The sequence below is a fragment of the Podarcis muralis genome, chromosome 4 (assembly GCF_964188315.1).
Source record: "Podarcis muralis chromosome 4, rPodMur119.hap1.1, whole genome shotgun sequence".
NCBI classification, from domain to species: Eukaryota; Metazoa; Chordata; class Lepidosauria; order Squamata; family Lacertidae; genus Podarcis; species Podarcis muralis.
Window position 1 is genome coordinate 7970664 of NC_135658.1, and position 12418 is coordinate 7983081.

At 49.6% G+C, this 12418-nt stretch overlaps 1 protein-coding gene across 2 annotated transcripts; it reads right to left on the bottom strand.

Moving 5' to 3' along the window:
- Positions 1–118: 118 nt before the first annotated feature.
- Positions 119–11261, bottom strand: DNAJB13 (DnaJ heat shock protein family (Hsp40) member B13). 2 transcript variants are annotated; one of them, XM_028725842.2, is made up of 8 exons: positions 11020–11249; positions 8677–8780; positions 6441–6602; positions 5963–6120; positions 5264–5377; positions 3664–3777; positions 1194–1270; positions 119–362 (listed from the first exon to the last, which is right to left on the bottom strand). In XM_028725842.2, the coding sequence occupies exons 1-8, from the start codon at positions 11085–11087 to the stop codon at positions 209–211; spliced, it is 951 nt and encodes a 316-aa protein (XP_028581675.1). In that variant the 5' UTR covers positions 11088–11249; the 3' UTR covers positions 119–208. The 2 variants fall into 2 exon arrangements, 1 of the variants encoding a protein (XP_028581675.1); XR_013392497.1 differs by having other exon boundaries at positions 320–362; positions 3664–3845; positions 11020–11261.
- Positions 11262–12418: the final 1157 nt, after the last annotated feature.

Below are 12418 nucleotides of genomic sequence, written 5' to 3' on the forward strand. Positions count from 1 at the left end.
TGATGTCTCTGCTTTTTAAGATGCTGTCTAGGTTTGTCAGCAAATGAGCTGGTTGCATCTGTTTGTGGGGTTGAGGGTGCTTCTCCCCAGCAGTCGCAAAGAAGGGAGGACCAAAATCTGGCAAAATTAGTCAGCTTTTATTTCTTTGAAGAAAAAGGGGGTCAAGGAAAGGAGCAAATGAGTGGACTTTCGGGGGGGGTGGCGTAGCTCAGGTGAGGAGGGCGTGTCTCAGCATCTCCTTCTTGGCCGGGGTGAGCCTTTGGGGGAAGAGGATGTCGAAGTACATGATGAGGTCCCCCTTGCAGGTGGGGTCACTGGCCAGGGGCATCCCCTCTCCTGGCACCACCTTGAAGTACTTGGGGCTGAAGGGAAAAGAGAGACCTTAGTCAGATTCAGTGGCTGGGGGGGGGGGCAGAAAGGGGAGACACCACAGGGGATTGAACCCAGGGCCTTCTGCATTTGAAGCAGGTGCTTAATAATAATAATAATAATAATAATAATAATAATAATAATAATTTATTATTTATACCCCACACATCTGGCTTGGTTTCCCCAGCCACTCTGGGCGTCTTCCAACAGAATACCAGACTTTTAGAAGACATCTGAAGGCAGCCCTGCTTAGGGAAGCTTTTAATGTTTGCTGGATTACTGTATTTTAATATTTTGTTGGAAGCCGCCCAGAGTGGCTATTATTATTATTATTATTATTATTATTATTATTATTATTATTTTATTATTATTTAAAATAGAATCAAAAATTAAAAGCTTCCCTAAACAGGGCTGCCTTCAGATGTCTTTTAAAAGTAAGATAGTTGTTTGACATGTGGTGGGAGGGCGTTCCACAGGGCGGGTGCCACCACCGAGAAGGCCCTCTGCCTGGTTCCCTGTAACTTGGCTTCTCGCAGTGAGGGAACTGCCAGAAGGCCCTCAGAGCTGGACCTCAGTGTCTGAACGATGGGGGTGGAGTCGATCTTTCGGGTATACAGGGACGAGGCCGTTTGGGGCTTTCAAGGTCAGCACCAGCACTTTGAATTGTGCTCAGAAACGTACTGGGAACCAATGCAGGTCTCTAAGGACTGGTGTTATGTGGTCTCGGCGGCCGCTCCATCACCAGTCTAGCTGCCGCATTCTGGATTTCAGCTCTACAACTCTTAGGATTCCTGGGATAAGGGCTGTGGGCTGCAGGCACTTACTGTACGATGTCATTGAGAGGGATGTTGAGCAGCCGTTCGTCGAGGGTCCTCACATCCACGGTGCACCCGGTCAGAGCCTGCGAAGCAAAGTGCCGGAGGCCGAGGACAGGTTATTTATCTGTTTATTAGGTCTAAATATTGCCTTTCATCAGAAGATCTCAGGACAGTTCACAGAATACCAAGGTTAAGTAAGGTAGCCTAAATTTCGGGCAGCTGAGGCACGCTTAATTTCTGAATTACAATGGGAGTCTCCTATATGTGTGGTCAGGGAAAAAACAATGCTGTCCAGGGTTGTAAAGACTGCAGAGAGAATAATTGGGTGCCCTCTTCCCACCTTGGATCAAATCTATGTTTCCAGGTGCCATAAGAAAGCGTCAGAGAAATGATCTCTTTCAGCTTCTGCCTTCTGGAAGAAGGTCCAGGGTTATAAAGACTAGGACTAGCCACCTGAGAAAAAGTTTCTATCCAAATGCGATTTTGGTTTTAAACACAGTGTAAGGCTGCGGGTGGCGCTGTGGGTTAAACCACAGAGCCTAGGACTTGCCAATCAGAAGGTTGGTGGTTCAAATCCCCACAACGGGGTGAGCTCCCATTGCTCGGTCCCTGCTCCTGCCAACTTAGCAGTTCGAAAGCACGTCAAAGTGCAAGTAGATAAATAGGTACCGCTCCAGCGGGAAAGTAAACGGCGTTTCCGTGCGCTGCTCTGGTTTCGCCAGAAGCAGTTTAGTCATGCCGGCCACATAACTCGGAAGCTGTACACTGGCTCCCTTGGCCAGTAAAGCGAGATGAGCGCCGCAACCCCAGAGTCAGCCACGACTGGACCTAATGGTCAGGGGTCCCTTTACCTTTACTTAAGGTAGTCTCTATGGGAGTATATTGTATTTAATTATGGGGTATCGTACTTTTTAGGGGCTAACCAGTCTGGGATAGCAGGCTTGTTGGTTTCTGAATGTCTGATGTAGATTTTCAATGTTGTTGTTCTGTGTGGGACAATGACAATAAAGATTATTGTATCCTATTGGAGTCACACTTTGACTCCTGCGCACAGAGAAGCTTGGCTCTTGGCTCACGTCCAGCATTTTGAGGACGGCTGGCTCTGTGGAGGAGTCCTTACTCCCTGTCTCTGTGTGAGTGCTGGGCCTGCCTCTGGAAGCAGAACGGGACTTCACACAGAGAAGCGACGGGAAGCCTCCTTGGAGGGGTGGCGGCAGCTACAAACCTAAGAATGAATGGGCTCTGCAGTGACATGGAGCACATGGACGGGAGAGGATTAGCGACGTCGACAAAGCCAGGAAGGGACACGCACTTCTCACCCCCCGTAGCACTTCCCTCCATGTAGGCAGGCTGCGGGAATTCAATTCTAGCTGTGCTCTTCAAATATGGGACTGAAATTCCCCTGTGAGACATTTTGTTCTCAAGCTGCCAGAGCTCACTGGTGAGAAAGAAAGGAAATTGAGGCCGGAGCCGAGGTGTCGGCCTTCAGAAGAGGCTGCCCGCTGCCCCTCTCTGCGAGTCTCTGCTAGGCAGTCTTCCGTTAGCTCAGGAGGGATCCTGAGAAGAGGGTTAGTCTGCTAGACTCCCCAGTAACATATAGTAAGCGGAAGGGGCATAATAATAATAATAATAATAATAATAATAATAATAATAATAATAATAATTATTATTATTTTTATACCCCGCCCTCCCCAGCCAAGGCCGGGCTCATAGCGGCTTACAAGCAATAATTAGAACAAGTTGAATGATTACAACTTAAAAACAAAAATAAAATACAACATTAAAATATTGAAACATTAAAATTTTAAAATGTAGCCTCATTGCAGGAGGAGAAGGAAAAGAAAAAGGAAAGAGAGGGAGGGAGGGAATCAAATTGGCTCCAAGCCAAAGGCCAGGCGGAATAACTCTGTCTTACAGGCCCTGCGGAAAGAAATCAGATCCTGCAGGGCCCTGGTCTCATGAGGCAGAGCGTTCCACCAGGCTGGGGCCAGTGTTGAAAAGGCCCTGGCTCTGGTTGAAGCCAATCTAACTTCCTTAGGGCCTGGGACCACTAGGGTGTTGCTATTTATGGACCTTGAGGCTCTCCGCGGGGCACATTGGGAGAGGCGGTCCCGTAGGTACGAGGGTCCTAGGCCGTGAAGGGCTTTAAAGGTCAAAACCAGCACCTTGAACCTGACCCTGTACTCCACCGGGAGCCAGTGCAGCTGGAAAAGCACTGGGTAAATCTGCTCCCATGGCAGAGACCCCGTGAGAAGCCTCGCTGCAGCATTCTGCACCCGCTGGAGTTTCTGGGACAGCTTCAAGGGCAGCCCTGCATAGAGCGAATTACAGTAGTCAAGCCTGGAGGTGACCGTCGCATGGATCACTGTAGCCAGGTCGGGGCGGGAAAGGGAAGGGACCAACTGCTTAATGCAGCGAAGGTGGAAACCTGGGGAGGAAAAGGGGGCTAGTTTAGCTCCCAGAATGCCTTCCTTACCTTCCCCAGAGGGAGTGGGGCCACATAGATCAGGTTATCGTCTTCTCTTTTAAACCTGGGATGGATCTTCTCCTTGACGATGAAGATGATGTCTGCCGGGATGATGTTTGGGCCCTGGAACGAAACGCAGGAAGAAGCCCAAAGGGCGTGTGGGGTGCAGACACAATGGTTGTCCCCGGCATCTGCAGGGAGGGCAGAAAGTAGGACCCACTGACCCCTTTGCCCACCGCAAGGTGGGAAGTGCCCCACACAGGGGCAAGCCCGGTCCCACCTCCCCACCCCCAAAACAACCAAGTGCTGCACCGGTTGGATTTCGGCCTGACGTTATAAAACCCGTGGCTGCAGTCCGGAGAAAAACTGCTCATGCTACAGCTATTGAGGCTGGGGGCAGGAGTGTTGCCCCTGCCCGGAAGCAAGCCCTGTGAGAATTACCGTATTTTTCGCTCTATAAGACGCACCTGACCATAAGACGCATCTAGTTTTTAGGGGAGGAAAACAAGAAAAAAAATATTCTGAACAAAACAGTGGATGTATGATTTTTGTGGTTCATGCTGTGGCCACAGACATGTGATTTGACAATGAGTTTGGGGTAGCCCAATGCAAAAATCCTGAGGATCCATGCTTTGTAACCATGTTTTTGCGCCCCACGAAACAGTGGATTTTTTTGGTGCAGGCTGTAGCCATGGACATGCTATGTGATCTGATGGTGAATTTGGGGTGACCCAATGTAAAAATCCTGAGGATCCATGGGCTTTTACCCCCCCCAGGCAGCCTCCTTTATCTCTAGCGTCCCTTATCTCCCTCCCAATCGCTTGCCGATCAGCTGTTTCCTTTCAACACTCCCTTCCCTCTTGTTTGCCTTAGTGTCTTTTCCTTAGCTGGAGCAGTTTTTTGCTCCTCCTTTTCTTCTAATTTCTCTCCTCATTGCTTTAATCTTCCTGTCTCCTCTCCTTGCAAGTTCACTGTCTTTACCTCCCCGCTCCCAGGCAGCCTCCTTTATCGCTAGCCTCCCTTATCTCCCTCCCGATCGCTTGCCGATCAGCTGCTTCCTTTCAACACTCCCTTCCCTCTTGTTTGCCTTAGTGTCTTTTCCTTAGCTGGAGCAGTTTTTTGCTCCTCCTTTTCTTCTAATTTCTCTCCTCATTGCTTTAATCTTCCTGTCTCCTCTCCTTGCAAGTTCACTGTCTTTACCTCCCCTCTCCCAGGCAGCCTCCTTTATTGCTAGCCTCCCTTATCTCTCTCCCCGATCTGCAAACAATCAGCAGCTTTGTTTCAACACTCCCTTCCCTCTTTCAAAAAAAGAAAGCATGATCTGCTTTTTGCCCCTGGGCAATTTGGCTCCAGGGACAACGCATTCGCTCCATAAGACGCACAGGCGTTTCCCCTTACTTTTTAGGAAGAAAAAAGTGTATCTTATGGAGCGAAAAATACGGTACCTCTCCAGTTTTGTGGGGACTAACTTTAGCACAGGGCCGGGCGAGGTAACCCTCGAGTCGGAATCATTCTCCTCGTAACCGCAAATATTGAGATGCAATTGTGGGCAGGGGCTCTCCAAGATTTAAGCAGCCTCTCTCCTCCCTCGCTCCCAAGGTGGAATTACCTGGTCCCCCTCCTCTTGAAAGGTGATCTTGGTTCCTTGTTTCCACCCTGGGCGCACATCGATGGTCAAGATCTTGTCTTTGATGGTGGAAGCGTGGCCGTCGTCATTCATGACCTGAAGGGTTTAGAGAGGAGTCGTGGAAGTCCCTGGGTGAGTGGCCGCCGAGACCATATACAGTGGTGCTTCGGGTTAAGTACTTAATTTGTTCTGGAGATCCGTTCTTAACCTGAAACTGTTCTTAACCTGAAGCACCACTTTAGCTAATGGGGCCTCCTGCTGCTGCCGCACGATTTCTGTTCTCATCCTGAAGCAAAGTTCTTAACCTGAAGCACTATTTCTGGGTTAGCGGAGTCTATAACCTGAAGCGTATGTAACCCGAGGTACCACTGTAACACCAGTCCTGAAAGACCTACATTGGCTCCCAGTACGTTTCCAAGCACAATTCAAAGTGTTGGTGCTGACTTTGAAAGCCCTAAACCGCCTCAAAGGCCCAGTAGACCTGAAGGAGCGTCTCTACCCCCATCGCTCTGCCCGGACACTGAGATCCAGTGCTGAGGGCCTTCTGGCGGTTCCCTCCCTGCAAGAAGTGAGGTTACAGGGAACCAGGCAGAGGGCCTTCTCGGTAGTGGCACCCGCCCTGTGGAGCACCCTCCCATCAGATGTCAAGGAAAGAAGCGCCTAAGGAGTTCCTTTCCTTACCCTACGAGAAATCTTGATTTTTTTGGTGCATCCGTAGAACAAGTCCTCCAGTGAAAGGTAGAGGTCTCTCTCGATCGGAGGGTCCTTCTTTTTCACTCCCTTCCCTCGCAGCCCCCCAAATGCCATGTTGACTTCAGCCCCTTCTGCAGTGTAGAACTCTAAGCAAGAAAAAAGTCAGTGTCAGGGTGTGTGTGTGGTGATTATTATTAATTTTACACATTGCTAACAGAAAAAGGAGGAAGATGCCTGGGTGCCACCACTAAGAAGGCCCCTATAAATACTCAGAACTGTGGCAGCCTACCTTAAATGAAAGAAAGCAAAGGATGGCGGTGGCATTTGCAAGTTGCCGTCTGTCTTTTGATAACCACATCCCTTGCCCCTCACCCCGTGGAAAGGGCTCTGATCTGGGAAATGCCCGAAAACAGGGGAGATCTGAGATGAGCGGAGTATCTTGAGAAAACGCGGCGCTTGGGCCTACCGGCAAAGGGGTTGTCTCCTCCAAAGAAGTCCCGGAAGACCTTCTCAGGGTTTCCGTGGAACACATAGCCGTCTGTCCATGGGGTGTCCACCGTAAACTCCAAGGGGATCCCTCCTTTGAGGCCTTCCTCGGCAAATTTGTCGTAAATGCCCTTCTTCAGTGCTAAGGAAGAAAGGAAGAAGGAGACAACAGGTGGAGAGGGGAGGGTTTTTAAAAAAAATACTTTTATTGCTCAATTTCCACATAACAAATTATCAAACCATACATGATCCCACCTTCCCTCCCCCCCCCCCAGGACTTCCCTCAGCTCCTCTCCCTGATTTCGCTTGCACATATTTTCTCTGCATATTATAAAATTATATATATCCTTACATATCTGTCCTTCATGTTATCAAACAATAAATTTGTGTATGTTTATTCAAAACCTGCCAAGGAGTCCAGTTCATTTTGATGTCTTTTTAAATAATTTGTAAAAAGTTCCCATTCTTCCCTGAAGTCACAATTGTACTTGTCTCGCAATTTGTATGTCAATTTGGCCAGTTCTGCGTAGCTCATCAATTTCTCTTGCCACTGTCCTTTTGTCAGGGTTTCCTCATTCTTCCGCCCTTGTGCTATCAAGACTCTTGCTGCTGTTGTAGCATACATAAATAAGTTCCTTATTTTCCTTGGCAGGTCTTGTCCTACAATCCCTAACAGAAATGCTTCCGGGTTTTTTTGCAAATGTCATTTTAAACATTTTCTTCAATTCATTATATATCATTTCCCAATTTTTAAAAATTTCTTTACATTCCCACCACATATGATAAAAAGTCCCTTCTTTCTCTTTACATTTCCAACAAATATTAGAGCCGGTTTTATACATTTTTGCTATTTGTACTGGTGTTATATATCATCTATACATAATTTTCATATAATTTTCTTTCAAAAGGGAACAGTCTGTACATTTTAAAACTGTTTTCCACAGTTTATCCCAGTCCTCAAATTGTATATTATGTCCTATATCTTGTGCCCATTTGATCATGACCAATTTTACCTCCTCATCTTTTGTTTCCCATTTTAGCAAGATGCTATATGCTCTCTTCAGCAGCTTCACATCTTTTTCTGTGACTTCCTTTTGAAATCTTGTTGTTGTTGTTGTTTAGTCATTTCGGACTCTTCGTGACCCCCTGGACCAGAGCATGCCAGGCACTCCTGTCTTCCACTGCCTCCCGCAGTTTGATCAAACTCATGCTGGTAGCTTCAAGAACACTGTCCCACCATCTCATCCTCTGTGGTCCCCTTCTCCTTGTGCCCTCCATCTTTCCCAACATCAGGGTCTTTTCCAGGGAGTCTTCTCTTCTCATGAGGTGGCCAAAGTCTTGGAGCCTCAGCCTCACGATCTGTCCTTCCAGTGAGCACTCAGGGCTGATTTCCTTCAGAATGGAGAGGTTTGTTCTTCTTGCAGTCCATGGGACTCCCAAGAGTCTCCTCCAGCACCAGAATTCAAAAGCATCCATTCTTCGGCAACCAGCCATCTTTATGGTCCAGCTTTCACTTCCATTTGAAATCTAGAAGTGGTGTAACTAAATCTTTTCTTATTATCTTCCTTGTACATCTCATATAATTGTCTATAATGTAACCAACTCTGAAAATTATCTTTGGCATGGGAGCAGACGGGAGACAAGTTGGGACATGGAAGGTGGACTGCCTGATGGTCTGATCTACAGAGGACAGTCCTCTCGTGGAAGGACTGCCAGCTCCAAGCCAGTTTAAAGGTGAAGAACCCCAAGGAGGAAAAGGAGAAGGGGCCACAAAGTTTGCAGGTCAGCAGAAAACTGAGCACACAAACAGCTCAGCTGGTCACAGTCCTCCCCACAATGGTGAGGTGTACACTGTGTAGTTCTCATTTCTCAAATTTGCATCTATGCATATAAATTAGCCAATCTGTGTCTCTTCCTGCGTTGAAAGCGCGGCTCAGTTTAAGAACGGTTTCGGTTTAAGAACGGACTTCTGGAACGGATTAAGTTCGCAAACCGAGGTACCACTGTCCTTGCACCTCACCCATCTGACTGGGTTTCCCCCATCCGCTCTGGGCAGCTTCCAATGGAATATAAAAGGACACAACAAAACACCAGACATTAAAACGCTTTCTGATAAAATAAATGACAGGGGGGGGGGGAATGTAACATTAAATACTAAGGCAAGCCTTTCCAAAGAGCACAGCACACACAGATGAAGCGAATCCCCTCCTACTCACGATCGCTCAGGACATCGTAGGCTTCCGCAAGCTGCTTAAACTTCTCTCTGGCCCACGGTTCCTTGTTCTTATAGGGGTGGTACTTCAAGGCCAGCTTCCGATAGCTGGAAAAAACACACACAAAGAGGTTGCTGCTGTTACAGAGCCAGGGGAAGTGGTCTTGTACCAGCCGAGACTGCTGGCCCATTGATCTGAATACTGTCTACAGTGCCAGGCATGGCCAAACCTGGCCCTCCAGGTGTTTGGGGACTACAGTTCCCATCATCCCTGACCACTGGTCCCGTTAGCTAGGGATGATGGGAGTTGTAGTCCCAAAACATCTGGAGGGCCGAGTTTGGCCATGCCTGGCAAAGACAGCAAGCATCTCTCCAGGGTTTCAGGTGTGGGATATTACCAGGCTTATCTGGAGATCCCTACCTGGACTCTCTCTCTCTCTCTCTCTCTCTCTCTCGCATGCTCCCCTAAATATATACACTTAAAGACTCTTTCACTAAGTGATTTTAACAGGCCTGAAAGCACCGGCCAAGTGTGTGATCCTTCCATTCAACTAAAAAAAAAATTAGGAATCGTTATTCACATTTTACACTGGCGTTGTCTCTGGGCAAGGAGATGGGGGGGGGGCATTGTCTTTTGGTTTGGGTTCCCAGCAATTGCTACACACACACACACACACACCCTCCTTTAAGACCAACTTGGTTAATTCCAACCAAGGGTCAGATCCACACACCCATCAACTTCCATCTGTGAGTCAGATTTCTCTGCCGAAATGAACGTGCACGAGTGGCCAACCAGAGAACATAGTAATAATAATTGCATATTTATTTATAAATATTGTAATAATAATAATAGCAGCAGCAGCACTGTTGCATCAGGCCAGTGGTCCACCTGATAGCTTTAGCCTCCATAAAATTACCTAATCCCCTTTTAAACGAGCCCAGCGATGCATTAAAAAGCAGCAGCACTGTCAAGCCCTAAGCATATGTGTGTACAAAAACACACAGGGCATATGGGTATCTCCAGCAAGTTGTAATGTGCTGGACTAGGTGGCGCTGTGGGTAAAAGCTTCAGCGCCTAGGGCTTGCCGATCGAAAGGTCGGCGGTTCGAATCCCTGTGGCGGGGTGCGCTCCCGTTGCTCGATCCCAGCGCCTGCCAACCTAGCAGTTCAAAAGCACCCCCGGGTGCAAGTAGATAAATAGGGACCGCTTACTGGCGGGAAGGTAAACGGCGTTTCCGTGTGCGGCTCTGGCTCGCCAGATGCAGCTTTGTCACGCTGGCCACGTGACCCGGAAGTGTCTCCGGACAGCGCTGGCCCCCGGCCTCTTAAGTGAGATGGGCGCACAACCCCAGAGTCTGTCAAGACTGGCCCGTACGGGCAGGGGTACCTTTACATTTACCTTTAACACCTTCTACCAGTCCACAATAGAAAGTGTCCTCTCATATTTTATCACAGTGAGGTACGTTGGCTTGACAGCTGCAGACAGAAAGTCTCTACAGAGGGTGGTGAACACAGTGCATATCATCGCTAGATGACATCGCAAGGGATCAATGCCTTAGGAGAGCAAGGAAAATTCTCAGGGACGATTCACATCCCGGCCAGCACCTCTTTAATCTTCTACCCTTGGGCAGGAGATATAGAAGTATCATCAGTCGTTGTTGTTGTTTAGTCGTTTAGTCATGACCGACTCTTCATGACCCCATGGACCAGAGCATGCCAGGCACTCCTGAAGCTGAGGCTCCAGTACTTTGGCCACCTCATGAGAAGAGGAGACTCCCTGGAAAAGACCCTGATGTTGGGAAAGATGGAGGGCACAAAGAGAAGGGGACGACAGAGGACGAGATGGTTGGACAGTGTTCTCGAAGCTACCAGCATGAGTTTGACCAAACTGCAGGAGGCAGTGGAAGACAGGAGTGCCTGACATGCTCTGGTCCAGGGGGTCAAGAAGAGGCAGACACGACTAAACGACTCAACAACAACAATGAAATGGGTACCCTGATGTCATGGTGATTGACAAGGTGTGTGGCCTGTGGTGGGCAGGGGAAGGTAAGGATCCAGCCCACTGCTCTCAAGCAGATCTGTTTCCAGAGTTGGGAGGAGAGGCTTGGAGAGGCAAGGCGAGGGGACTGGCAGGAATCAGGGGCCAAACATGCCCTGGAAAAGCGGTGCGCAATGTAAGGTTCCCCAAACATAAGGCAAAAACGCACTGGTAATAATAATAAGTGCATCGCGCGCATAGATAGGGGAACACGTGCACGCAAACGCCACCGCGTGGATCCCGCATGTGCCCCAAGCACGCACACACACGTGCAAGGACCTGTGTCCCGCAACCCCTCCCGGGTCTCACGCCTTCTTGATGTCCGCATCCTTGGCGCTGCGGGTGAGATCCAGGACGGCGTAGTAATCCTGACCCATCGCGGCGCTTCCTCCCGGGCCGGGCCAGGTCCGGCTCGCCTGCTCTGCCCACTCGACCCCGCTGCCTCTCTCGTTGCTAGGGACGCCCCCCGGCCCCGCCTCCCCCGCCGGCGCGGTGCATGGCGGGAGTTGTAGTCCCTTTGCGCAGCTGGCCGCGCCCGGAACCCCATTCTCTGCAAGCTTTGCTATTGCTGCGCCGCCGCCGCACGCATTTGCTGCATGCTTGAAATTGCTGCGCCGCCGCACGCGCCGACCACATGCACCTGCAGCGTGTTTGCGTTTCCCGCACTGCTGCATGTTTGCAATTTTGCGCAGTCGCATCTTTTGCGACTGCTGCAACCACCGCGTGCATTTGCTGTGGGATTGCATTTGCTGCGCCACTGCACGCAACCGCCACATGCGCTTGCTGCGTGCTTGCATTTCCGCACTGATGCCTGCTTGCAATTTTGTGCACCGCCGCGTGTTTTGCCATTGCTGCGCTGCCGCGCGCATTTGCTGCATGGTTGCTATTTTGCGCGCCCGTTCGTGCGTTTGCAATTGCTGCAACAAATGCATGCGGCAGTGCAGCAAATGCAACCGCATGCACCCCTTCTTCCGGCGCCGGCGCGTTTCGGGACGAGGAAGCCCCAGCGGGGAAAGGCCAAGCTGGGTCCGTGGCGGCGTTTGGAAACCCCGGCAGGCGGCTCCGCGCTTCTCCCTCTCCCACAAGCAGCGCTGGCAACGGGAGCTGTGTCTTTCTGCAGAGCTTCTCTGTCCGGACGCGAAGGGAAAGCAAGACCCCAGCCGGCGGGGCAAAGGAAGGGGAAGACTATGTAACTGCGGAACTCCTTCCCGCAGGAGGCAATGCTGACCACCAACCTAGCTAGAGATCTTTAAAAGAGAAGCGCGCCAATATATGGAGCGGAGAGCTACAACATCAGTGTCCACTGGCCGGGATAGCTCTGCGCTCCAAAGTTGGAGGCAACAATGCTTCTTTCTAAACGCCCTATTGCTGGAAACCACAAAAGGGGAGTTGCTCTAGGACTCTGGTCCAGCTTCCTGGTTCCCCATCAAAGACATCCCTTTGGTCCTTGTGAGAACAGGATGCTCAGCTGGACCAGATGGGCCATTGGCCGGATCCAGCAGGCTCTTCTTATGTTTCTTTTTGAAAGCCTCCAGAAAACGTTCAAGAGGAAGGAGCAACTTCCCTTTGAGGAAAGGTTTCAGGGTTTGGGACGGTTTTTAATTCAGCAAATGCATATATAAAATAAATGTCTTCCCTCTGCTCTTACCGAAGTTCCAGGGGAAGAGACTAAAAAGCTAAATGTCATTTCACAAGTGGAATTAGGGAC

What these genes read in the sequence shown, in the direction of transcription:
- DNAJB13 (XM_028725842.2), bottom strand. Translation starts at nt 11,087, where the DNA reads ATGGGTCAGGATTACTACGCCGTCCTGGATCTCACCCGCAGCGCCAAG. An exon ending in CTACGATGTCCTGAGCGATC is followed by an intron (nt 6,603 to 8,676) that starts GTGAGTAGGAGG and finishes TTTCTTCCTTAG; the next exon opens with CACTGAAGAAGGGCATTTAC. An exon ending in TTCAAGAGGAGGGGGACCAG is followed by an intron (nt 3,778 to 5,263) that starts GTAATTCCACCT and finishes GTTTCGTTCCAG; the next exon opens with GGCCCAAACATCATCCCGGC.